The sequence below is a fragment of the Amblyomma maculatum genome, chromosome 10 (assembly GCF_055883805.1).
Source record: "Amblyomma maculatum isolate TAMU_Amacu chromosome 10, ASM5588380v1, whole genome shotgun sequence".
NCBI classification, from domain to species: Eukaryota; Metazoa; Arthropoda; class Arachnida; order Ixodida; family Ixodidae; genus Amblyomma; species Amblyomma maculatum.
The window spans coordinates 2726960-2752671 of NC_139353.1; the positions used below are offsets into that span (position 1 = coordinate 2726960).

The following is a 25712-nucleotide window of genomic DNA, read 5'->3' on the forward strand; positions in this document are numbered from 1 at the left end:
GGCGGTGGAGAGGGGAATCCCTCTACAGAGAAGAGGAGCCTAGTGGTTGGGGACAACCCAGCAATGTGTAACCAGAGGTTAATTGCGCAGGAGGTTGGGCACCACAAAAGGAATAGGTTGTGGCAAAAGCGAAGGACTGCACAGCTTGAGACTGGTTGCCACTGGAGTGACCAGGAGGGGGTGACTGCCGTGAAAGGAGGCGCTTACATTGAGAACAAAGGAGTAAGGAACTAAAGGGTGATTCTAAGGTTTTACTATTGCGGAAGCAGGAGGTTATGGCATTTGTGAAATTAAAGAAGTTGCCATGGGGGCAACCTCATGATGACAGCAGAGGAAGACACAACCAAAGCATGGTTGCTACGGAGAAGAACTCTGAAAGTGGTTATAGTGGAAAGAGGAGGCTAAGGTGACGGCGTAGGAATGAAGAGGACATGCTAGACTGTAGGCATATAGGTGACTGCTACAAGCAATCTTTCGAAAGACAGTCACATAGAGTACTTCTGCAGTCCTGGGCAAGTCCAGATTAACTTCCAGCTGTCTCATTTAGCGAGAAAAAAGAAAACGGATGTTTGCTGACACTTTGGACATTTGTGTTACATGCTGGTAACTTTTCTGCAATCTTTTTTAACATTTCGTTTATTGTGTATGCAGCAAATCGTGATGCACATTTTCTGCCACCTTTTGTGAATAATTCGAAAAGCTGGAGGTGTAAAGATGAGACAATGCTTAAATATATCACACTGTTTATTTCAGTTCCATTCTGACCGTGTCTTACAAAAACTGGACACACCGCGCGTTGGCTATATATTCTGGCACATCGGCACAAATAACGCTTGTACAAATGGGCATTCAAAATACAGTAAAACCTCGATACGTTTTTTTAAAAATGCGATAAAAAACTTACGGGAAAACATATGATCCGAACTGTCTGATTAAGAAAGTTTAACTGCCGAGGTACAAAGGCATTTGAAATTGTGACTTTCACTGCATAAAAGTGTAGATTAGCATTCATAGACAGCCAGTATGTACAGCTCCTTTTTTAGCTTTTGCAGAATTCAGAATTATCTTAAGCGAAGAAGAGATTTAGTAACAAATCCAGTTCATAGAAGGTAATGGCGAGTCAAAATCTCTTCCTTGCTTATTTTCAGATGCTTCGCCCCCCTTACACCAGTGACATGTAGAGATTTAGCTGCTGCGTTTCTGATCATGCTGTGTCACCCAGACCAGGCCTGCTCGTATGCAAGCGAATAGTTGTTACCAAACGATTTCGTCCTATGCCCCTAAGGCAACATCAAAGAAGCCACCGCATCTCTCCTCATGAAGTCATGTTTCTGCGGGAACAGGCGCCTCGTATGTAGGCTTTTGTTGATGCTTTGCCCCTTTACACCTAGGCACTGCAGGAAAGCCATTGCGGCAGATGAGTGCCGCTGATCAGTTTTTAATGTCGCGAGCGCTTGTTAGCATATGTCCAGTTGATCGCAAAACTTATACTACCACAGTTTGAAAAAATTTCGAACATAGTAACCAGGAAATCGTGTTAACCAGGAGAAAAATAGTGTAACTCTATGAGAGATGATTTACTGCCCGCAATTTTGAGAATATGGAACGAAAAATCACATGAACCGAGAAAATATGAACGAGGTTCTACATCAAATAGTATTAGTGTCATCGACCACATAAGATACCGTGAATTAATATGAACATTGGCATAGTGCATAGTATCGTTGATTGCTGTATGAACAGCCATTCCCATGTGAAACTTTGAAAAGAGAAAAGGAAAGCACAAGATTCATGCATGGCATTTGTTGTAAATCCTTAATTCACTGAGGCATTTACAGCATAAATAAATGCATTAAAAAAATTCATACTAGTGTACATAAGCGTCATATGCTAAAGTAAAACAAGAAGAAACAAAAATCAACAATGTAACAGCTTGTTTGGCTGCTAGGCATTGAGCGTCGGATTCGGATCTAGTTCCTACCATTTGGTGACTGCACGCTAATTACTCTGGTCAAGCCTGTTGTATCTATAGCTTTTGGAACGAACTGAATTTTTAACTTATTAAATACATTGTTTAACAAACACATTATGTGTATATGTACTGTATCTTGTGTTGTTTATATTCACATAAACAAATGCTCACATGATTGTGCAAATTATATGTAAATGAGACATTAAAGTAAGCAATAAACGTTCCTAGCTTCCTAGGTAGCAGGAAAGAATTCACTGGGGAGCGATGCAGAAAATGGCGCAACTTCCGGTTGTGTAAAAAAACTATAGCGAGTCGCTCTTAACAGTTATAGGCTGCTACTACCTGCATAAGCAATGAAGCAAGCATAGAAGAAGCATGTACAACACCACACATCGTGACAGCCTGTGGGCCTGCTCTGTTTTGACATACTCTAAACTCTTCTTACATATGTTTTGTTCATACACACATGCAAAAGTATTTCACAAAGATGTGTAAAATATTTCTTCTAATGCATCTCCCAGCTACAGTTTCGGACATGAATGGCAAAAAAAAATTTTGACAGAAGCAAGTTTGACAAAGGTTTTGCTGGGTCTGTATAGCGTAAATTGGGCCTGAACACGTTACATTAGTCTTGCATGCTTTCGCCTCCTTTTATACATCTTGTTACGGTGTGGTACGGTATATCGTGTTTAACGTCCCAAAGTGACATCCGCTATGGGGGACGCCATAGCGGGAGGCTGCAGTAACTACCTTGTGTTTCACTTCAATCGAAATGTGGTGGCTGCAGATGGGATCGAACCAGTGTCCACGACATTGGCAGTTGAGTCCCTGAACGCTTTGACTGGCGAATATTCCGAAAAAAAAAAAAAAAAAATCGCCCCCAGTGTCAAATTTTTTTAAACGCTATGCGTTTAGTGCAGTACCCATAGGGCGAAAATGCTGCGGGACGGAATGCAGCCACAGTACCTGTATAGCAAAAACAGTCAAAAAGGTTACCACCGCGCCACTATAGCAGGCTTTTTATACCTTGTCTGAAATATAACTGGTGCCACACATCACAAGTTCCCATGTCTATGTCAAGAAACAGGTTTTTTTTCCAATCACCCCAGCCTATATATTTTAGTGTCTTTCTTGCATAGAAGGATTACACAGCTCTCGTAGAGCAGAAGATTCAGGAAAAATGTACAAGGGCTAAAAATTTGTTTACAAAAACCTGAGGCATACAATTTCAGTCTAGCTAAAAAGCTTGCAGCACAGAGAAACTTTTTTTTTTTCTGTGATCCTGTGCTTCGCGAGCACACACAAGAACTTTTTGCATCTTGGTGCTGTTGACTTGTGCACAGTATTGCCCATTATTGCAGCAGTTTGGCAACATGCTTCAGCAAAATTATGGGACAAATCAAAGCTTGTATCTTCTAGGCTGTCATCAAATGAAGTGCACAGTGTAGTGAGATGATAAGTTATGGCTGCATTGAATAAACGACAGCCTTTGCTCAGCCACATTTAAGGAGTTCCTAGAAATGTCCCAAACAAAGTGGAGTGACTAGCAGTTTAATAACTTCTAGACATGCTGCATTAGGAACTCTGGTGCACAATACAGAAGTGAATAAGCGACTGCACTACATTGCAGAAAATGTACTGAGGTTTTACAAAAGCTTATAGTAAAAGTAAAGTTCTATTCACACTGCTTAGCAGGCCACTTAGAATTGTCAAGGGTCTTGGAACAATGTATTCTCATATGTCCTGGACCAGAGTGATTACCAGTATTTCCACCACAATTATCTGATCTTTCATTAAGTACTGCTGAGCTGCTGTTACTATCATAATCAAGTAGGTGGTACAGCTGAAAGAAATGGTGTGGCCTAGGTATAAAGTGGGTAAATGGTATGGTTGATGGGCTATTAGGGATGCACAATGGAGGGCTTCTGATAAACTACCTGGTGTTCTTTAACATGCCCAAACATTGCACAGCATGTGGGCATCGTTTCATTTCACTTCCAACAAAATATAGCTCCTGAGATTGTAATCTGATCCCATGACCCCGGGTTCAGCAGAATATCAAAGCAATTTAGGCACTGCTCTGGGTGGGCAGACAAGAGTGGGACGGAATATTAGTCCAATTTGTCTGTGGCTATTCAGCGAAGCTGATACAGTGGCATTGGTATGGCGCTGATTGCAAGAAGCCAGCAGCAGTGCAGGAGCCATGAGAGTGGAAACGTCTGCGAGATGGCACTGTCCTTATCGAAGGCTAAGTAGTAGACATCGCCTTGACCGCACCCGGAATTCTTTGCCTTGCAGTCAATGGGCTGCAGCTCTCGATTGAGGCACAGTCGAATCTCTGCCAGGACAGGCACCGAGTAATTCTGAAATGAAATTTAGGTAATTCACATTTGCATGCTTTCGACCTGATATAAGCCGAGTGATCTTTAACTTCTGTGTTTTGCTAATCACTGCAAACAATTGACAACCCACAGCCACATGAGAGAGACATGCATGCAGTGACCACTGCTTTAAGCAAATGTGCTAAAAGTGGAGAGAGATTAGCTTTACAGTATTCATAGAGGAAGAAATTTGGTAGCCCAGGACGGAGCGCGGCACATGGCAGTTTTGAGGGCTAGTCAAAGAAACAAAAGGGTGAAAGTTGGCCCCCATGTGACGATGGCACATTTTATTGGTTGTAGCTGGGTCTTGGGCCCATGTGCGCTGGTTGCATAACACAATGCTCCATGATATCTTAACGCGAGAGCGTTAGTTACCTCCATGCTAGAAAACATTGTTCGGTGGTATCAGTGTCGATCACCTGGAGTGCAAGACATCCTCCATAACAGCAGAGCTTCATGGCATTAAAGAAGTTGCGTCCTATATCATTAGCTGAATCCCTTGGGTGATTTTCATGGATTTCGAAAGCAGCTCTACGGTACCTATCCAAACTGTTATTTGCTAGACAGTTTCATTTTGACACTGGCTACTGCCATAGGAATTACTGTAACAATTTATTGAATACCGGCTCACAGTGGCACTCTAGGTAACAAAAAAGCGGGCAGTGTCCCACAGAGGAATTCAGCGTCATAACTACAAGCAGATTTTGTTCGCAAAAGCCGACGCTTACCATATCTGACTAAAAGATATGCTTACAAAAAAGAGAGCCAGCTTTGGAGCTTGTAGACACATATCAGTACCTCGTTTTTCATTACAATGACCCTACTCATAATTTTTTTTCTTCTTTCCCTACACCCCTTCTTCCGTTTCCTTGTGCAGATAATTGATCTCAGAGGTTTTCAAATGACGGCGAAATTTCCAGAGACTGTGTGTGTGTGTGTGTGCGCGCGTGCGCGTATTTTACTAGAGCTCCCCTTTCGCAGCCACTAAGGTCCTCATATGTGGTCCTTATATGCAGTAATCGATTTTGCCATCATTTTTGCATGCCTTGATTACCTGATGCCTGATCTTGGAAGCGCCCATACTCTACTTCACAGTTAGCCAGGTCAAGTAAATCGGCGGGTAAATTTTTTTTTTTTTTTGCACTATATACTGTGTGCTCGTTAAAGAAGGAAAGTCGGTGACGCATGGAAGCTGCGTCTTCGTGTCAAACACGACTGAACGCAAGCTCCGATCGCTCAGCTGAACGTTTTTTCCGAGTGAACACGACGCTAGACTTGGAAGATAGCTAACGAATGAACGTGTTCAGGACCTGGCGGTGGTGGTGGTGGTAGTGGTTTATTTTTTTTAAATAATCAAAAAGAAGGAAAAGAGTATTGCCGGCCGCGGCAACTGCTATCTAAAAGACTGAAGCACTTGAGCGGCGGCCGGCGGGAAAGAAAAGGGGATAGGGAGAGGATAGCGAGGGGAAGTACAGATGGGAGCGATAGAAAGAAAGGACAGGGACCTGGCGGTGAGCTGTAGTCGTATTCTGCATCTGGCGAACACAAAAAACGCAGTACACGCGAAGCGAGAAACATACTACCCGATAAAAACAAAACAAAATCGGGCGAAGTCAAGCAGCCTTTCAAGTCCATCTGGCAATGCTGATGAAGCGTTTTTTTTTTTGCTTATCCGTTTTTTTCCCCCCAGAATAATAATTTGGTTTGGCGCGACGAGTAGTTTCGAATTTCTCTGACATACCAAAGTGCGTTCGAAGGCGTTAATTCAACGCGAGCATCGCAAGCGGGCATGTATGCGCGAGGCGGATGATTCACACGGCGAGGCGGATTGTGTGACACCATCTCATCGCCGCGCCAGCTGATGCCAGGCGCAGGAAAAGGTCAACGACTGGTGCATGTCAAGTTGCGTGCTCGAGCAGCAGTTTGCTTGTTGTTCAGCTGAGACTCTTCGAAATGCGGCACCGGCGGTGGCAGCATAACTGGACACTGCCGTATGCAGGTGAGTAGTGCCTCAGCGCAGTGCGATTGACTGGTTCACAATGTGCATCGGGTTTCTTTTCTGCGCTAACACGCAACTGAAACTTCATTAAAACTTCTTGTAGGGATAGTTGGTAGTTCATCTTGATGTAGGGCTTTTAAGCGCAAACAACGACAAGGACAAGAGAGGCAACACACACATGCATGCACGCGCGCACACACACACACAAGCGCTATGTGTGTGTCACCTCTCGCCCTTCCTTGTCTTTGAAATTAAAAACCCTGCATCAAGACGCACTTGAAAGCGCGTAATAACAGGAAAAAGTAAATCACAAAAATTATTTTAAAAGCATCATTGCTGGGCAGTGTAGCACTGCAATCAGGAAATGAGCACGCCAAGCACGTTGCCTATGCATTAAACTACGAACACGTTAGGATTCAAGCAAAGAATTCTAAATCTGCGTCTGTGGGCCAACGTTGCCCAGCTGAAGAAACCCTCAGTACACAGTTTCGGGGGAGCCACGTTTCCCATCGTGACCTGACGAAGGTATTCATTTATTATATTTTTTTTTCGATATCGTCATGTTGCTATAATGCCCACTAGTCAATGTGGTGAGCATAAGGGCACATGCACGGTGTCCAAAAACTGTTATACAAGCGTGATTAAAACTGCTTCACAGCAGTCAAGTGCAATTGACTGAGTGCTTCCTACATACATCACAGACACCATCTAGATACCTACTATGGGTCGTCTAGGCATGCACCTTGGCAACACGCCATATGTTATGCCGGCAGTATGTGCTGGTCAAAAAATAGAAGCTGCAAAAACGCAGAGCTCTGTAGTTGCTTCGTTCATGTAGTTTCCATTGTGGACATCCAAGTTTGCAAATGTACTGGGGCAGTGCAATCACTGTTACATCTTCGTGCTTCTGCAAACTTTCAGCAGTAGCGGGCTGTAACTTGTTTTCGGAATGGCTAGGCGGCGTGCGACTGCACTGGTCGACTTGCATCCTGTGTGGCAGGACCATTTTCACTAACCTACAAAGGTCATAAAAACTACTCTCAACAGCACTGCTGTCCCTCTGCCACTTGGACTTTCCTATTTCCTCTCAGTTTTGCTAGTTTAGTGGCTATAGTACAGGGATAGGTTTTGTGCTTGCCAAGGTTTGAGCAGGTGTAAGCTGGTTGGTCATGAAAACAGGTTATCGCTACTGTTCGTAGAGGCTCCTTTGAGGGGCATTTGCTTCTTCACCCCTGAGTTGTATTTAGATATAGTATATGTATCCTTTATTTTCTTTTCTTCCCGTGGCAGCAGATGTCATGATAGATATGGCAGTTTGAGAAAAATGCAGTGAGCCTAGCCTTGGAGCCTAGTGGTCTCTTTGATTTGGCTGCACCAGCTGCACTAGAAGTAGTGCAGCACCGCCGTCCTCGCTTTGCCAGTGTTGCGCACGCCATGTGCACTTCTCTCCTAGTTTTTTTCAAGGTGCAGGGATAGTACTGCACTCGCCCCAGAGGAGGTGCAGAAAAAAGTGCAGCATGGCGGCGTACGCGCTGCTCGGCCAAGAGCAGACGACGCTGCGCATCGTTCTGCAGAGCTTTGTAAAGTCCGTCTCCTTCAGAACTCGGACGGTCCGCGAATGGTTGCGTATACAGGATAGTTGGGCTGCATGCTGATGATTAGCATTTTGTTGATGGAGGAGAGGTATCATATATGTAGTTGTGGCCACATATGTAGTGGTATGTGGCCGTGATACGGCCCTATGTATTATTTTTTTTTATCGTGTTGTGACCTAAGAAGATGGGTAGCTGTGATAGATCAAGTTTCTGTCGTGCCAATTGTGTGTGCCACACGATAGCATGCGCAGCGACTCTGCGACATCAAATCGCCCACGAAGTACATAGACGTCTGAGAGCGTGCAATGAGGTATGTACGTGCGTCCTTTCAGAAGCTAGCGCTTTTAGACAGAAGTCCGCGGAAACCAACCAAGCGTCTCGTTAGGCAGTCTTACTTAAACTAACACTCATGGCAATTGCTTACAACGTTAATTCTCTCGTACCCAGGCGCATGAATGGCATCTTCGCAGACCGGCCGATATAACGATCGTGCAGTCGCGCGTACTTTGGTCAATTGGTTGCAGTCAACGTCACTGTTAGTCGTCGTCACTTTCCAATCGAGTGCTGTAGGCCTATGGCAGCTGGCTTCGAAATTGGACGTGATCATATGTTACAGCACGCGATACATGATGCGTGCACGCGTCTGCTAGGTTGCAGAGTCCTACACTTGCGTACGCGTTTTGGCAGCTGCTGCCACATGCCAGAGTCGCAACTGGCACTGCATGCTCACGTGACCGCCTGGCACCGCTGCAGCACTTTTCAGAACTAGTGCAGCCAGTGCAAGCCAAATCAAAGAGCTTCGCCCTGCAGTCGGTATAGACCGGCTGTTGTTGATGATAACGTTAACCAGAGCGAGAACACAGTAATGTGTGTCAGTGCAATGCTGTCTCTCTTATCTGTTACCACCTCAGTAACAACCTAATGCATATAGCTGTGAATCATCTGTCTCTTGTGACAGCCCTAATGGTCTAATACATTTACCACACTATAAGAGATAATGCTCATTTTAAATAAGAAATTGATGGACTTGAATCACTGGTGCAGTCTATCTAGATCTGCTGTGTCACTGTAAGTAAACGGCGTACGCGAGGCATGCTCGGAAGATTAAGGATTCACCTTGTTTGAGTAGCACATGAAATTTGCTGCTTCTTTGATATCATCATGGAGGGCTTCTTTGATCTTTTCCAGCTGGAATGGAGCAAAGAGAGAGAGATAGAAATCTGAATTGAGACTTTCTTACTGTCAGCTTGATTGTACACCTCTTGTTCATATACTTCTGACAAAGCTTTAAAATTTCAGCTAGGTATTTGTATTTATTACATGCATGCTTTTTGGCACAAATTTACAGAAAAAAAGAAAAAAGAAGCTCTTCCCCTGAGTGACTGTAGTGGTTTGGGCTGTGTGATATGATAAGCCTTATCCATGACTTTAGGGAGCTTTTAGAGTAGACACCTCCAACGAAGGGCTTGAGAAGGCATTCTGAAGCAGGCAGTGGGGCTTTGAGGATTATGTAATCCAGATTTTAATCTTGGAAAAGTTCAATTATATTTGGCATTGTGTGACTTTGTTGACGCTCATTGAAGAGGTAAGAGGCTATTTTATGGTGATAATATTAACTTTGGAGCAGCACGTGGAATATATTGCCCCTGTCACATGTAAAAGGCCAAATACAGAGGCTTTTTGCAAAAGCAAAGATGACGACGGCGAAAAGGATTACGTGGACCAATGAAGGATTAAGAAGATGAAGAAGTAGTTGGTGACATGGCAAGCGCTGATTGGTGAACAGAAGACAATGAAGGCGATAAGGCTGATGTGCATCAACGCGGAGGTTATAAAAAGGCGCAATATGGAGAGGCAAGGGGGTGAGGGACGTCTTGGCTGGGAGTGAGCAATGCCGGCTGCTGTACCGGTGCCCTCATGTTCTACGGCACTGCACCGTAGACTCCCTGCTGTTCTTTGAAGCGGTTCCGGGGACTGAGCGGCCACTCAGCCACCTGCTACGTCCAGGGGGCACCTCCAAAGCTCATACCACCGTCCACCTGCATCGCCCAGGAGGTTCACCTTAATGGCGCCATGAACGTCAGCCCATGCTTCAAAGGGAGGTCATCCGTTGCGGCCAACAAGACCAGCTAATTGCAAGCTGAACGCCACCTCGAAGCCGACGCCATTGCCTGGACCCACGAAACACGTCGCCCGCTTCGAACTGTAAGCTCAAAAATGGAACGCTGTCTCTTAGTGTGAAGCATCGCATCTATCATTAGTCTTTGTAGGTTGTGTTAGTTTTTTGTTAATTTTGTTTGCGAGTTAGCATCTGTGTGTGTGTGTATTAAATGTGCGTCCGTGTGGGTACGGCTGGTGTCTAGACCATGCTTTCGGCCTGAGCGTTCTCCGGAGATCCGTGACAAAGGAACAAGTGGCGAGCCTGCCAGGATTCTTTTTCTTGTTTATTTTCTATTTGTCTCAAATCTTTTGGATTTCTCGACGGCAGACAGTATGGACTTGGCGAAGACATTAGAGGTGGCTCTCAAGCTAGGGCTAAGCAAAGAGGAGGCACTGAGTCTCTATGAGCAAGAAGTGAAAAGGCTAAGAGATCAAAGAGCACAGGCATGTGAAGATGTGCGTGAAGCAGAGGAACGCGAGGTTAGAACAGTAGAACGAGAGGAGTTTTTGCTGTGGAAACATAAGCAGTTGATCACAGAACGCGGGGGGAGCACGGATGACGATTGGGGCTCTGAGGTAGGAATAGGAGTGCCTAGATTGATGAGAGTTTGTCCGAGGAAGCTGATGGCTCCTTTTGATGACAAAAGAGATGACTTGGACGCATATCTGCAACGATTTGAGCGGATAGCTTTAGGACAAGGTTGGGAGCGCTGTGAATGGGCAACAGCGTTGAGTATGTGTTTAGTCGGGGAAGCGCTGAATTTGTTTGGTAGGATGCCTGTGTCTGATTCCATGCATTACGATAAAGTCAAGAAGGCACTTCTCCGAAGATTCAGGCTAACAGCAGAGGGGTTTCGCGACAGATTCTGCACCGCGAATCCTGAGGATTCTGAAACCGCTAAACAGTTTTCTTGTTGTCTAGCCAACCATTTCGACAGGTGGCTTGAGATGTCAAACACAGAAAAGAGTTTTGAAGGCGTGCGTGACAAACTGGTGACAGAGCAGTTCCTAGTATGCTGCAGTCCAAACCTAGCGGTATTCCTGAAAGAAAGAAATTTGTGTTTGTTAGAAGAGGTTGCCGAGAATACAGACCAGTTTCTCGAAGCTTAAGGTCTCAGGAATATGAGTAAGGGGAAGGAAGAAAATCGGAAGGTTTCAGAATGAAATTCAGCAAAACCAAAACCCTCTGGCAGGGCATTGAAGGCATCAATCAGATGTTTCCTCTGTAACAGGGTGGGACACCGTGCAGTTGACTGTAGATCTAGTAGTGCGGCCCGGAGGACGCAGGTCGTGTGTCAAGGGTGCAACAGGAGAGGGCATAATGTGGAAGAACGCAGGACCGAGCTGCATGTGTTGTTGATTTAAAGAAAGAACTTATCACACCAGCCAAAGTTACACAGCTCAAAGAGGAGCAAATGCCACTGAACAATGAAGTGGAGAGTGGAACGCCCAAGTCAAAAACAGCAATGCCAGTGGTGGTTGGACAAATAGGGGACCGTCATATATTGGTACTTAGAGACAGTGGAGCCAATACAGTTTTGATTCGGAGAAGCCTAGTGAGGGATGAAGACCTAACAGGGGAAACGTCCGCTGTCACCCTGGTGGACAGCACGGTTAGGCACCTGCCGGAAGCCAGGATACTAGTGTCAACCCCCTATTATACCAGAGAGCTATAGGCAAAATGTGTAGAGCAACCCATCTACGATCTCATCTTGGGAAACATTCCGGGTGCAAGTGTCAATGACCTGATCCTGAGTGGAGGATGATCGATGTTGGGAAGTGCCAAAACGAGGAAAGGAGGCGAGGCTGAGGACTGGCCAGCAAGGGGATGGTGCAGTCAGTTTCTCGTCGGCAGTAGAGACACGAGCGCAAGAGACAGCCAGAGAAACACAGCGGCCACTCTCTACTCCCGTTGCGATTTCTCTGAAAGGAACACCGGGCGAAATGGCAATTAAGTAAAGAGAAGATTCAAGTTTGCAAGCCTGTTTCGAGGAAGTAGGAGAAATGCAGAAAAGGAGACGGAGTTGTACCTCGTTTCAGTTTCAATTGGAAGACGGTCTTCTTCACAGGAAATGCATATCTAGCTCAGGAAGGCAGGTCCAACACCTTGTGTTACCGAAAGATTTGCGAGAGACTGTTTTATGCTTAGGACACGACACCATCATGGCCGGACACCAGGGGGTTCAGAATACGGTGTCCAGAATCACCGAGGAGTTCTTTTGGCCAGGCGTCCAAAGCGGCGTTAAACGCTTTGTTAGGTCGTGCGACGTTTGCCAAAGCACAATCCCAAAGGGCAGAGTTGGTCCCGTACCAGTGAGCAAGATGCCAACTATCGGCCTACCATTTCAAAGAGCGGTTATTGACATTGTGGGACCAATCTCTCCAAAATCTACTAAAGGCAATAGATATGTGCTTACCTTGGTCGACATGGCTACTCGTTATCCTGACACCGTTCCACTGAAAACCATCGACAGTGTCCAAGTTGCTGAAGGTCTTTTGGAGATGTTCGCTCGCTATGGGATTCCCAAAGAGATTTTAAGTGGTCGTGGATCAAACTTCACGTCGGACCTGATGAAAGAGCTTAACCGCTTTCTGTCTATAAGGCATTTACTAACAACGCCTTTCCCATGTGTAATGGTCTAGTAGAGCGATTCAATGGGACGGTCAAAAATATGATTATGAAAATGTGCCAAGAAAGAGCAACCGATTGGGATAGATACCTTCCAGCTCTTTTATTTGCGTACTGCGAAGTACCGCAACAAGTCTTGGTTTGTTTCCCTTCGAGCTGTTGTATGGGAGAACCATTAGGAGTCCCTTGACAATACATACTCAAGGAGCTGTGGGCAAATAAAGATATTGCAGCGGAGCTCAAGATGACATACACATATGTGCTTGAGTTGCGAGACAAGCTGTAGGAGACATGTAGGATGGCACATCAAGGTCTCGAGAAGGTGCGAGAACGCTATAAAGGGTACTACGACAAGAAAGCCACCAATAGGAATCTCAATCCAGGCAACAGGGTTCTGATCCTGCAATGGAAAGGATCCTGGAATGGAAAGGACCCTACCTAGTGACACAGAATAAAAATGATATGGATTATGAATTATTAATAAATAACACCAAGAAGGAAATAACATGTTGAAGAAATACGAAGAAAGAGTTCCGGCACAGAAAGAGTTAGGAGACAAGGTCGCTTGCTTTGTAGTGGTAGAAGAACCAGATGATGTTGCCAAGATGCCCTCTGACAATTTGAAGAAAAGTGTAGGATGGGAAAAGGTATTAATAAACCCCAATTTGAATAAAGACAAAAGATCACAGATAAGGGGGCTCTACTACAAAGTAAGGGAGATATCTTTTCGGATGTACTGGGCAAGACTGACGTTATATGCTGCAAATTAGAAACTCCCTAGAGACCGACCAATCAATGTGAAGCAATAACCACTACCATTAGTGGTACAGGAGTCAATTGAAAAGGATGTGCGGGAAATGTTGGAGTTGGGTATAACCGAGAGGTCATGGTCTGCATACCATGCCCCTCTCAAGGTCGTCAAAAAACCTGATGGCACCAACAGATTGTGCGTAGACTTCCGTTGGCTTAATAACATCTTGGTACCCAATGCTGAATTTATTCCAAGAGCGGACGTGGTGGTTGTGTTCGCTAAGGTAGCCAACAAAGAGATTTTTTCCAAACTTGATTTAGCTAAAGGGTATTGGCAAATACCAATGGAGGAATCAACGAAGGAGAAAACAGCCTTTTCCTGCGCAGTGAGATTATTTCAGTTTAAGTTCATGCCTTTTGGATTGAAGACTGCATCGGCTATTTTTACGAAATTGATGAGGAAAGTTTTGGATGGGCTTGAAAATGTGGAAAATTGTATAGATGATATCCTGGTGGCGACCGATACATGGGAAGAACACATAGTTACGCTAGAAATGCTCTTTAACAGAATTCAGCAAGCCAGGCTGACGGTGAAACCAATAAAATGTGAGATAGGCTTTGAGGCTATGTCTTTTCTCGAGCGCAAGCTAGGGATGGGCTGCATCACGACGAAAGACGATGTAGTGGGGAAAATACAGGCAGCCCAGGTTTAGCTGGGTACTAGAGGGAGTTTATTGCCGATTATGCTCACATAGCCTATCCACTTGTAGAGCTCACTAGGAAGGGTGTCAGTAACAAGCTTAATTGGACAGATGAACATGAAAATGCCTTCGTGACTTTAAAACAGCATATGGCAAAGCCGCCTGTTCTGCTTGCTCCGAACTTGGACAAAGAGTTTGCTCTTCGACTGACGCGTCCGACAGAGTATTGGGAGCAGTACTCTTGCAAGAAGAGAATCCCGAATTACATCCGGTATTCTTTGCTAGTAAACAATTAACGGCTTGTGAACACTAGTCCACCATTGAAAAGGAATGTTTGGCTGTGGTATGGGTAGTGAAGAAATTTCATATTTATCTTTACGGGAGACACTTTCGAATTCAAACTGATCATCAGCCGCTCGAATATCAAACCAAAGCCAAAATGAACAATAGCAAAATCATGAGGTAGAGCCTAGCCTTGCAAGAGTACGAATTTCATGTGGAGTATATTAAAGGCAGAGACAACATTAGCGCAGATTTCATGAATAGAGCCGAATAGGCTTAGTTAGATTTGAGTTATGTTTTTTGTGGGCTAGGTACTCGGTTTGTTGATGAGTGTTTATACAATGAAATGTGTTGTGCGCGTTAGTGTGTTTATTAAGGACACTGTGCAGACGACAATGTTGTGATAGTGTTCTATGAAGACAATTTTGGTGTGCTGTGTCAGTGGTGTGCTTCGGGCACGTTCAAGACAACTGAGGTGTTCTAAGTGCTGGGTCCAGACTGGTTTGCTGGAAGTCGTAATGGCAGTGAAACTCTAAGCAGGTTTCAAGGGAAAACTCTTCAGAGAGGGGGGCCCTTGTCATATGTAAGAGGCCAAATACAGAGGCTTTTTGCGAAAGCAAAGAAGACGACGGCGAAAAGGATTACTTGGACCAACGAAGGATTAAGAAGATGAAAAAGAAGTAGTCGGGGACATGGCAAGTGCTGATTGGTGAACAGAAGACAATGAAGACGATAAGGCTGACGTGTATCAAGGCGGAGGTTATAAAAAGGCGCGATATGTAGAGGCAAGGGGATGGAAGCCAGAGAAGCGGAGGCTCCGGGAGGTGAGGGATGCCTTGGCTGGGAGTGAGCAACGCCAGCTGCTGTACCGGTGCCCTCATGTTCTACGGCACTGCACCGTAGACTCCCTGCTGTTCTTGAACCGGTTCCGGCGATTGAGTGACCACTCAGCCACCTGCCACGTCTAGGGGGCACCTCCAAAGCTCATACCACCTGCATCGCCCAGGAGGTTCACCTCAACGTCACCACGAACGCCAACGTTGCGTCAGCCCATGCTTCAACGGGAGGTTGTCCGTTGCGGCCAACAAAACCAGCTAATTGTAAGCCGAACGCCACCTCGACGTTGACGCCATTGCCTGGACCCACGGAACGCGTCGCCCGCTTCAAACTAAACTAAAAAATGGAACGCTGTCTCTTAGTGTGAAGCATCGCATCTATCATTAGTCTTTGTAGGTTGTGTTAGTTTTTTGTTAATTTTGTTTGCGAGTTAGCATCTGTGTGGGTGTATTAAATGTGCGTCCGTGTGGGTACGGCTGGCGTCTAGTTCATGCTTTCGGCCTGAGCGTTCTCCGAAGATCCGTGACAGTCCCCTCCACTCAATTTGAACTTGCAATACTGAGTGCTAATATAGGTGTCCTGTGATCATTGGGAGTGGCTAGCAGTGCTAGCTAGCCTCTCTCTTGCCCGGGAGTGCTACTCTGGCCCATCAAGCAGTCCAAAGAGGTAGCAATGAGCCAGTGGCTTCTGCACATGACCATCTAGTGTGACCAACAACCTAGCATCTCCACTAAATTTTGTTGATGAATAGAGTCTTCCACCCATGGCTAGCCTCAGCGATTCGCAAAACAAGACAATACTCAACGTTGGTGCAGTTGTGTACTTGTGAGAACGGCCTGTAGCAGTGGTGCCTGCATCTTATCCTTCGTAGTTTTTTTGTTGTTGTTTCTGCTTTTCAAAGCTTTTCAAAGCAATTGCGTAGTTATAGCATTACTCAATATAGGCAAACATTAAATTGTGCTCAGTTACAATTAAGAAACGTACAGACAGGTTGGTACAAGTATAGCAACTGCAGAGTGCAGCAGTTTGCCCATCGTGACATGAACAATTGGTCTGGAAGTTGCATTCTTAGTTTGCACAGACTAAGAATTCTGCAGGTAGGTTATCTAGGATTGAGACTTTTGTTTGAGCCAGTTGGCACATAGCCAATGCCAGGAAAACAAAGTATGAACAAACACTGTGAAAAGGAACAACTGAAACATCGTAACCTGGTGACATTAGGATGTGTGAAGGTCACCTTACCGGATAAGTTTTCTGAGAGGTTGGTACCACACCACTATTTCGGAGGTATCTGGAATGCAACAAGGTGAATGCATAGTAACGAAGAACAGCAGATTGGGCAAGCTGGCGGCAATACATAACTAGAAGTAATCTAAACAGCGCAGATGACAGGACAAGGAACAGAAGAGAAAAACACGGCGCTACTTCTTACTTAGATTACTTCTTTTTATGCATGGTAATGAATTTGGTTTCATAAGTGAAGTGCCATCTGTCCTTATCTGTTTTCTTATACTTGTCTGTTGTTGTTTTTTTGCACTACTGTGTCACACTGCTGCTGCAACACTAAGTGAACATAATCTTGTAATAGTAAGCATGCATGAGGTTGGGGTATTAAATACTGTAAAGCAACATTCCTGTTGACCTTTTGCTCTGATTTTCTTCACGCTGTCGTTGGTAAAACAGACGGACGTTTTCAATGTAACTCTTGCTGCATATCCAACCAATGTTCATGCTACATTGTATGACATAACCTTGGTATATAATTGAATGACTAAAAAACAGTGCCGCAACAATGGACACGAGAAAAGAAGAGGGACAAGAGGAGGAGACTTTTTAAAGAACAGATTTTCTAAGTTCATTGTTAAATAAAACAAGCCAGTAATTATGTAGTGAAATGATGGACTCATTGGTGTTATTGGTGTGCAGAATGGTCACTTGATGGACTGACAGGCAAGCAGATTAGCATGGTGTGTGTCTATGGCATATGTAATCTGAGGGTATGTCGTGGATTTTGCAGGATAGCAGCAAATAATGTCATCTAGATGATACACAAAACTGAAGTGCTTCAGTATTCTTTGTTAAAACCTTGAAACTCGGCACTTCTTTCAACGGGGCCCTGGCCCCTGTCTATCTTGTAGTGCTCAGTCCTGCTCGGATTTAGACAGATCAAGTGTAGCCTAAGCAACCACTTTGTTTTCATGCCCGCACTGAATTCATGTCTACTTACTCTGTGATGTTGTACTGCAAGTAGATGCTCAGCGTCTTGTTGAAATAGTTGTACAGTCCATCCAACTCGGCCACAGTTGTGGCACAAGTGCCGTGCTTTTGCCACTCATGCTTCCTGAGCAAGAGACGGGGGATACACTGTCCATCACAGGGTGAAATTTCCTTGCTGCTAATTAGTCTTGCAGCATCACATATGGTTAAGGCTGCCTGCTATTATCTCTATGCATTAATGACTGTTGAAGAATGTCCTCACTGCAATAAGCTTGTCTCCCTGGATGATGAAATGATGTAACGCGCATAGCTGCCTGCTCAGTGAGCTTTAGATGAGTGGCCCTTGTCCAGAATCTTGGACCCATGGTCAGAGTGACAGAGTATTGTTCAGATTCTGAGGGATGCTGCAGGCTTTTGCAATAAGACTTTGAGAAGTTCACTCTCTGCACATAAATAGCGCCCTCTCAAGCTTTGTCCCTGTGGTCATCACCCTCCTTTCCTTTCTGTCAAGAATGGCTGGCTGTGCCTGTTCCTGCTTGCTTCAAGCAACTTTCTTGTAATAATATTTTGTGAGATCCAATGGAGCTAATATATTTTTTGTAAAGTTTAATGCACTTTTATGTACCCCATCCCACCCTTTCTCAAGACAAGAAAAACTGTATTAAGAAATGCTGGACTAGTTTATCATTCCTCATGGTCCTGATATTTGCCCGTATTTGTTATTGTCCCAAGAAAGTACATAAAAACTGTGAAGGGTTATATGGCCTCTACGTAACTGACCTCTCATGTCGCCATTTGTGACGGGCACAACCTGTACTTACCAGAAGACGTTGCTGTTGATACTGTTCACGGAAGGCCAGTACAAGTCAAGGAGAGGTACTAGGGGCTGAAAATAGAGAGGGATCATGACATGCATATGTATTGACGTTAATTGAATTGTATATACAGGCTCACCGCAAGAACTGTGGCATTGTAGCGAAGCGTTGTGTTGCAAAATGCAGGATAAGATGTATTTGAAGAAGGCCTGCGTTAGAAAAGTAGGGCACATCCGACGTGTCAGTGGTGTAAGTTGAGAACGTTGAAAACTAGACAGCAAACAGAATCATGGAAAATGTCTGTTCTGTGGCGTACTGCAACCATCACGCGATGCATGCATCAAATAATAGCAAAAATGATTTATAACAGTATTGGAGGAAATCTTTTTTTTTTATTCACTTCAGCTGCAGTATTTTCTGTGTCAAGAACAGTGGTAGGACGACTCCACCCACTTTTTGTTGTGAGCCCCTTCTGACCATGTTTGGCAGTAGCAGAATCATTCATTGCTCAGAAAATTGCATTCGAGGGTTTCGCTACTCCTTGATTCAACCATGTGACATTTACACTGAAAGGTGAACAAACCGGTTTGTTCGAAGAGAATGACGACGTAGCATAGCCTCGGATATCAGTGCCCAAAATGCTGCATTGATGCAGATATTTCTGTTCTTGCCTTTTGGCTTATATTGGGCGTGAGCGCCACCACTGGAGCGAATGGCGCTAGTGTCTACCTGGGGGGAAAGTGGAATCACGTGACTCCTCTTACTGCTGCTGAAGCAGACGCTCGATTGAATTTGTGCATTTTAAAAGCTAATAGTCGCATTTATTTCTGTAGTTTGGGTTCCTATAGAGTGCCAGTCTTGCAGTTTTTGATCTTGCATCGTTGTTGAGGATGCTGAAGTTTATTTAAGCTGTTGCTACGGTCCGTTACTGCTCTGTACCCAGACGTAAGCGAGGAAACTCGGTGCAAGCTCCCATTGCTACCTGAAACATAACCTCACAAAATTCTCCTTCCTTAAATAAAATTTGAACGGGCAAATCAGCGAGTGATCATTCTGATGATGTGCGCTGCAGACATTTCAGCGAACGAGATTTTCTCCATAGATTTGGCACTAAACGTTCGGTGAGCGGCGGAAGAAACGGTGCACGCATTTTAATTTGCGCTTATCATTTGTGAAGCTAACGATACTATTGCTGGAAGGATGAAAAAGATGCTGGATTCTTCATGGAGCAGTACCCTCCCAAAGAAAGGAGGGATCATGCGAAGGCCAAAAGGTATCAAATTATTCTGAATGAATGCGTTGGCACGGAAGTTTCACTGAAGTGAACTAGAAGATTCTGCCGCCTCGGGCAGCGGTATGCATGGTGAGTTGTCTCAGGCAGCGTCTAAAGTACTGTAGTAATTTCAAATGACAGAGTCCGTGAATAAACGAAAGATAGAGCATTGCATGCATGTTGCGATGTGCTGATCGAGATATGCGTAAAAAAAACCTACTGTGCGCGGGAAAAACAAATATCCGCTCTAATCAAGAGTGCCAATGATGGTAGTCAGTGCGCAAGAATTCGCTGCGTGGAACACAGGCCTTCACACTCGATAAAAAAAAAAAAAAAATTAATTCATGTCATCCCCGCAGACAAACTTGTTTGCTCTACTACGTTCAAGGGAGCAGGCGAACGGTGCCGCTTCTGCTGGCGCTATGCAAAGGTGCTCAACATTTGTTAGGCTCCTGACAGTCCTCTGCTCTTGCAGAGGAATATCCCATTACCTGTGCACTGACCGCTTACATCGAACTAGTTGTGTGGTAGCCTCAGCTTTTTTTTTTCATAACCGCAGAAATGCTGCAGCCGGTGCGCGTCATTGTAGCAGTAAAGCTCGCCAACTTCAATACTGGGTCTCATACCGCAAAATAAGCTTATATATGCCCAGACCGAGGTGTATATTAAATAAATAAATGAACGTAATGCTAACGCGCAACTGAACTGCCTCAGAAAGCATCCTACAGGAACCGTTTAATGTGCGCTCTCCCACTTACTGCGTCATGCGGGCGCTTCCGAGAGGTGGTGCCACGGTATGTCCTCGCGCCGAATATAAAAGCTTTTTTTTTCAGTTGTATGGCATATTTGTCATTAGGAGTCAGTAATCTGTCAATACAAGCCAATTAAGTTCGGCCTCGCTATCTCTTTGAAACATTATATATGGCATACTCTTAATTTAATTTCACACTTTGGAATGATATCTTGAGCATCCTTACCAGAGTCCATGTATTGTCCAGAAGTTCCTCTCATTCTTTCTTATGCACTGTAGACATGGGCAATCAGCAGACAGAAGTCAAGGTTAGGCAATGCAAAAAAAAAAAGAGAAGAATAGTTTTGTTTTGTTTATGCGGTTTAACGTTTCAAAGGGGCTCAAGCTATGAGAGACACTGTAGTGGAGGGCACCGCAAATTTCAACCACCTAAGGTTCTTTAATGTGCACTAATATTGCACAGCACACTGGTGCCTTGTTTTTCGCCTCCATCGAAAAGCAGCTGCCGAAGCTGGAGTTCGATCCCGCAACCTTGGGTAGAAAAAGACTGTGGTGTGTGTGCATATCGATATGCACAGCTTTTGCTTCAGTTACTGGTAGGACGTAACTGTCTTATTTTCAGAATACCTAGTTTCGTTACGTCCTTGCTTAAGTTTAGACCCCTCAAAAGTGCATATTGCCTTGGCCCCTGACGCCTGTGGCCTGCATTGAAATGGTTGATAGGTTAGCCTAGTTGCGGCCTGCCGTTGCATTAGTACCATGTTACTCTGATCGGCATAGCTGGAAAACAAAAGAGGAATTGAGCAATAACATATGCTTGCTGTACTAACGTAATAAAAATAAATGTGAGCAGTGCTGCACCTAATGTCTCTGCTGTTTGAATTTCGTGTTGTCGCACTTGTAGCTGGGTGAGAACACAGACACATTAGAGTCATCCAACATGAAATTATGGACGACTCTAGAATGATTTTTTACCACCCAGGTAAAAGTATGACAAGAAATTTGAACGAATGAGCATGTATCATAGGTGCCGCTCTGTGTGCATTTACTTTTTATTACTGCTTTACCTAGAACTATAGTTGATGGAAAAGCTTACCCTCAGTGATTTAAGAATGTGTAGTGTTTGTGTCTAGGGAAAGCAGTGCAATACAGGCTGAAGTAGAGTGAAAGTTCAGTTTGTATTATTTGACATTAAAACAAATGAGAAAACACAGAACTAGTTGAAAGTGCAGTATGTGGTTTCATATGTGGTGTAAGGTTGGTCTAGCAGACATGACTTCAGCACCTCTTGTGTAGTTATGTGAATGGATGTGGAGTTTTAAGCCTTCCTTGGAGAATAGTATTACTATTAACTAACCTTGTCATCTGCGGTGCTGCAATAACCGATGCTCCACTGCTGACTGAGCATGAAATAAGTGACTGCTGGCTCTTTCGAATTTCTCCGAGAACGTGATGCAAGTCCACTGCACATAGATCATGGCAATAATGCGAGACCTACTATGCGACACACAATACGCAAAGTGAACTAGCCTCTGCAACTTACAAAATACAAACGCTTTAAAGGGGTAAACATGACATCTTTGTCAACTGTCATGCACAGATGCGAGCATATTATTAGTTCCTCGCAGAAAATTAAGAACATGCGATTTGCGAACAAAAGCATGGTGCTCATACTCCGTACCCATATGTGATCCTCGCAAACGGGAAAAAAAAAAAAAAAAAAAAAAAAAAAAAAGAAGAAGAAAAGAAATGCGGTTTCATTGACGCAGACAATGCGCGTAATTTGTAGTACGTCAGTTTACAAAAACTGCCTCGTTTTCGAGTTGTTTTGCTTCGCAGTAGCGTATGTGACACGACCCCGCGCCTCGACATTTCTCGCGTCCTCCTTATTTTCCGAAAATGAGTCACGCAACATATTGCACGCAGTGAGCGCCCGTGTTGCTGCCGGATGAAAATCGTGCGCACTGGAAAAAGAAAAGCAATACGAACAGCATGGTCTTGCTTCTGCTGGCCTACTATACTATTTTTGAACGGGTTTTCTTTTCTTTTACATGCGCGAGTCTGAGCTAGCCGTTGAACTTGAAAGCTAAGCGCTGACAACAGGAGGTCGAAAGCGACAGCCAAGCCCTCCGCGCGCGCACATCAGCTGATCGCCGCTGGCATTCCCCGCGAACTGGAAAAAGCGGAGCAAGTAGCTATCGCAGCTTACCCAGTAGAAGCCAGCAGCAGCAAGTGCAGCACTAGACTGTGCATCGTGAAGCTTCTGTTGCTTCCGCCCGGTGATAATAGGCCTTGGTGTTTTTATGTCGACCGCTGACGGCGTCCTTACGGACGCCAGGTCGTCGAAAGTGCTGAGAAATCGCAGCTGGCCACATGACTTGGCCGGAGAAATCTGTGACGTTTCATCATTCACTATCCGATTCGAAGCGAGGGTTTCAGACTCGGCGATGAGCCGCAACTACAGTGAATTAGAATATTGGATAGTGTGCTCACTCCGCGGCGGCTCTACGGGGAGCGGAGGCCCCGCGTATGTCGCCAGGCGTCTGCTTCGCGGCGCCGTCACTAGGTGGCGCCACGGTAAACTTCACGGTTCATGAGGTCCTTCGGCTTATGAGGTCCCTGCGCGAGGAGGGCAAGACGGCAGCGCAGATATTTTGCGGCTATGTGCGTTCAATAGACCGGCGGGATCCACCGCTGCCCCCCATCATCGATGCGACGACAGGGCAGCGAGCTGAAAATCAGCAAGAGTACCTGACGGCATACTATGCCACCTTGTATGGACAGACGGTGGCATGTGAGGAGCCCGAAGAGGAGACCGTAACCTCGCCGATGGATGAGGGGACTCCGGAAGAGATGGAGCCGCGGTGGGAGATCTCCAGCAAGACCATGGAGCGCGCATAAGTGCTCGTACAGCCCCGGGACCTGATGAGGTGCCGGCTCGTTTGGTGAAGAGCCTCGGCCCGGAGTCAAGAGAACAGCTCGCTGGCCTCTTGACAGCTAGCTGTTATCAAGGGAGCACCAATCCCGGATGAATGGCGGCGGGGGCGAGTCATTCCAAAGAATAGAGAAGTGACGGGAAACCTGCCGGACTTCCGCCCGATTACAGTCACCAGTGTCGTGTACCGACTCTTTGCCTGGGTTCTAAAGGAGTGGCTCAGTGGCTGGGTGGAGGCTCGCGGTGTGCTCACCGAACTGCAGAATGGCTTCCGGCCAGGCCGTCGGTTAGATGACAACTTATTTGTCATCACGCAGTGCGCAGGCATCGCGCGGAAGGAGGGGCGCTCGTTGTTGTGCTGCTTCATGGACGTCGAGAAAGCGTATGACAACGTGCCCCATGAGGCCTTGTTTGCGTGCCTGCTATCGCGCGGTCTCCCAAGGACACTCGTGTTGACCATCCGGCGCCTCTACAGGCGGAACTACATCACTGTGTGCTTTGGTGATGTGCATTCAGAGCGCATAGTGGTGACGAAAGGCCTTCGGCAGGGCTGCCCACTGTCGCCGCTCTTGTACCTGGTGTATGTGTCAAGCGTGGAGCGGGCCCTGATTGCATCAAGCCTGGGATTTCGCCTGCGGCTCAGAACAAGCGGAGTCGACGAGGGCTGCCGACTGCCAGGTCTTGCTTTCGCCGACGACCTGGTCGTGATGGCAGAATCGGCGAGGGACCTTCAGCGGCTCGTCGATATCTGCCACGCTGAAATCTCCGTGCTGGGGCTGCGGTTCAGCACTAAGAAAACGGCGGTTGTCCGGCTGGCTGGTGAGCGCGCGGGCGAGGACGAGATCACGCTGGGCGGGCACCATCTGACTACCTGCACAGCGTATAAATACCTCGGAATACACCTCTCCGATGGGGCGGACATGTACTCTGTGCACGAAGCGGCGCTACGCCAGAGTGCTCTCCGGGCTCAGTGCATCCTCCGCCGCCGGTGCCTGTGGGGCTGCTGCCGTTATTTGATGGTGCGCGATACCTTTGGAAGTTGGTGCACGTGCCGGCACTGTCGTTCGCCAACTCTGTGGTTTGCCTGTCGGCTGTTACGCGCGGATGGCTTAAGAGGCGACAACATGAGGTTGGGCGCATTGCCCTTGGCTGCCATGGCCAGGTTACCATTGAGGCCATCCAGGGCGACGTAGGCTGGTCCACCTTGGGAGGCGGCCAGCAGACTGCTCTTCTTGCCACGGGAGCGTTGGGCGAGGCGCGTGTTCGAGTATTTGGCTGCCACTTGCATCCGGACGGACTGGGCCAGGCGAGTTTACCAACTTGAGAAGAAGTTTGGCTTTTTCACCCACCCTATGGCGGCTGACTCTCCATCCAAATGGGCTGCTGAAGTGCGGCTGCGAGTCGGGGAGGCTGAGGGTGTCAGGTGGGCCGGGGATATGGAAGCAAAGTCCACGTTGGCGCTGTACCGGGAGCACAAGCAGAGCATCGGCCCTGTGCGATTCTACGACAACAGCATAGGCAGCGGCCTCCTTTTTGAGGCACGGGCTGGTGCCTTGCGGACTTTGTTCTACCGGCGCCGTTTCGATCCTGCTGTGTCGTGTACACTATGCAGGGTGTGTGGCACTGAGGACGAATCGGTGGAGCATTTAGCCTTGCGCTGCCCTCGTCTCTCCATGCCGGCCATAGAGGGCGCCACACTCCCACAGGCGCTCGGTTTCCCCTCAACCCCACCCGCAACAGTGGACCCGTGGACGGCGCCGCCGGAGACAGCGCGGCCGCTGACAAAGCATTGCTTAAAGCAACTGCGGCGACGACGAGAAGGCTCGCCGAATGGTGTAGTGCAGTTCGCCAACTGTGATGAAGTTTGGGCCGGGTGTGGGGGTGTGAGTGTGTGCTGAGGGTAGGCGCGGTCGTGGGGTGTGTCCAGGTGAAGTGCTGCGTGTGACCTTCTTAGTTGATATCTCTTTCGACAATTGTGTGTGTGTGTGTGTGTGTGTGTGTGTGTGTGTGTGTGTGTGTGTGTGTGTGTTTAATTAGCTGGGACACCAATCTGGTGTCCACCCGTTACAAAGGGACTAGCTAACACTATCATCATCAGCAGCAGCACCGATGGATCGGTGGATCTACAACGTTGAGGTGCGGGAATTTATTATGGCGATTTCCACTGGTCGATCGGAGCAGGGCGCCCGAGCCGACCTAGAGCGCTACAGAGCGAATCAGCCTTGGTCGACCAGCGGAACGTGTAGAGCGCGCGGCGGAAGTAAAGCTGAGCCGGTTTCGAAAGTTGTAGCCGCATCCCAGCGCCAAAATGTTTGCGGTAGATAAATAGGCAGGAGTGCGGCCCTCAACAACTTGCTTTCTCATTTTTTTAACGCTGCAGACGTTTTTCGATAGACGCACTTCGACATATTCGCG

At 46.3% G+C, this 25712-nt stretch overlaps 1 protein-coding gene and 1 pseudogene across 5 annotated transcripts; one reads left to right on the forward strand and one right to left on the reverse strand.

Annotated features, from left to right (window-relative positions):
- Positions 1-726: 726 nt before the first annotated feature.
- On the reverse strand, positions 727-24783 carry LOC146175396 (ribonuclease Oy-like). 5 transcript variants are annotated; one of them, XM_084581741.1, is made up of 9 exons: positions 24647-24783; positions 21720-21825; positions 20589-20635; positions 18478-18547; positions 18345-18409; positions 17534-17647; positions 16549-16597; positions 9064-9135; positions 727-4335 (listed from the first exon to the last, which is right to left on the reverse strand). In XM_084581741.1, exons 1-9 carry the CDS (start codon positions 24781-24783, stop codon positions 4108-4110), a joined length of 888 nt encoding a protein of 295 aa, XP_084437867.1. In that variant the 3' UTR covers positions 727-4107. The 5 variants fall into 5 exon arrangements, with proteins under 5 accessions (XP_084437867.1, XP_084437868.1, XP_084437871.1 ...); XM_084581742.1 differs by lacking the exon at positions 24647-24783 and adding an exon at positions 23134-23926; XM_084581745.1 differs by lacking the exon at positions 24647-24783 and adding an exon at positions 23114-23926.
- Positions 10441-12205, forward strand: LOC146175397 (uncharacterized; annotated as a pseudogene).
- Positions 24784-25712: the final 929 nt, after the last annotated feature.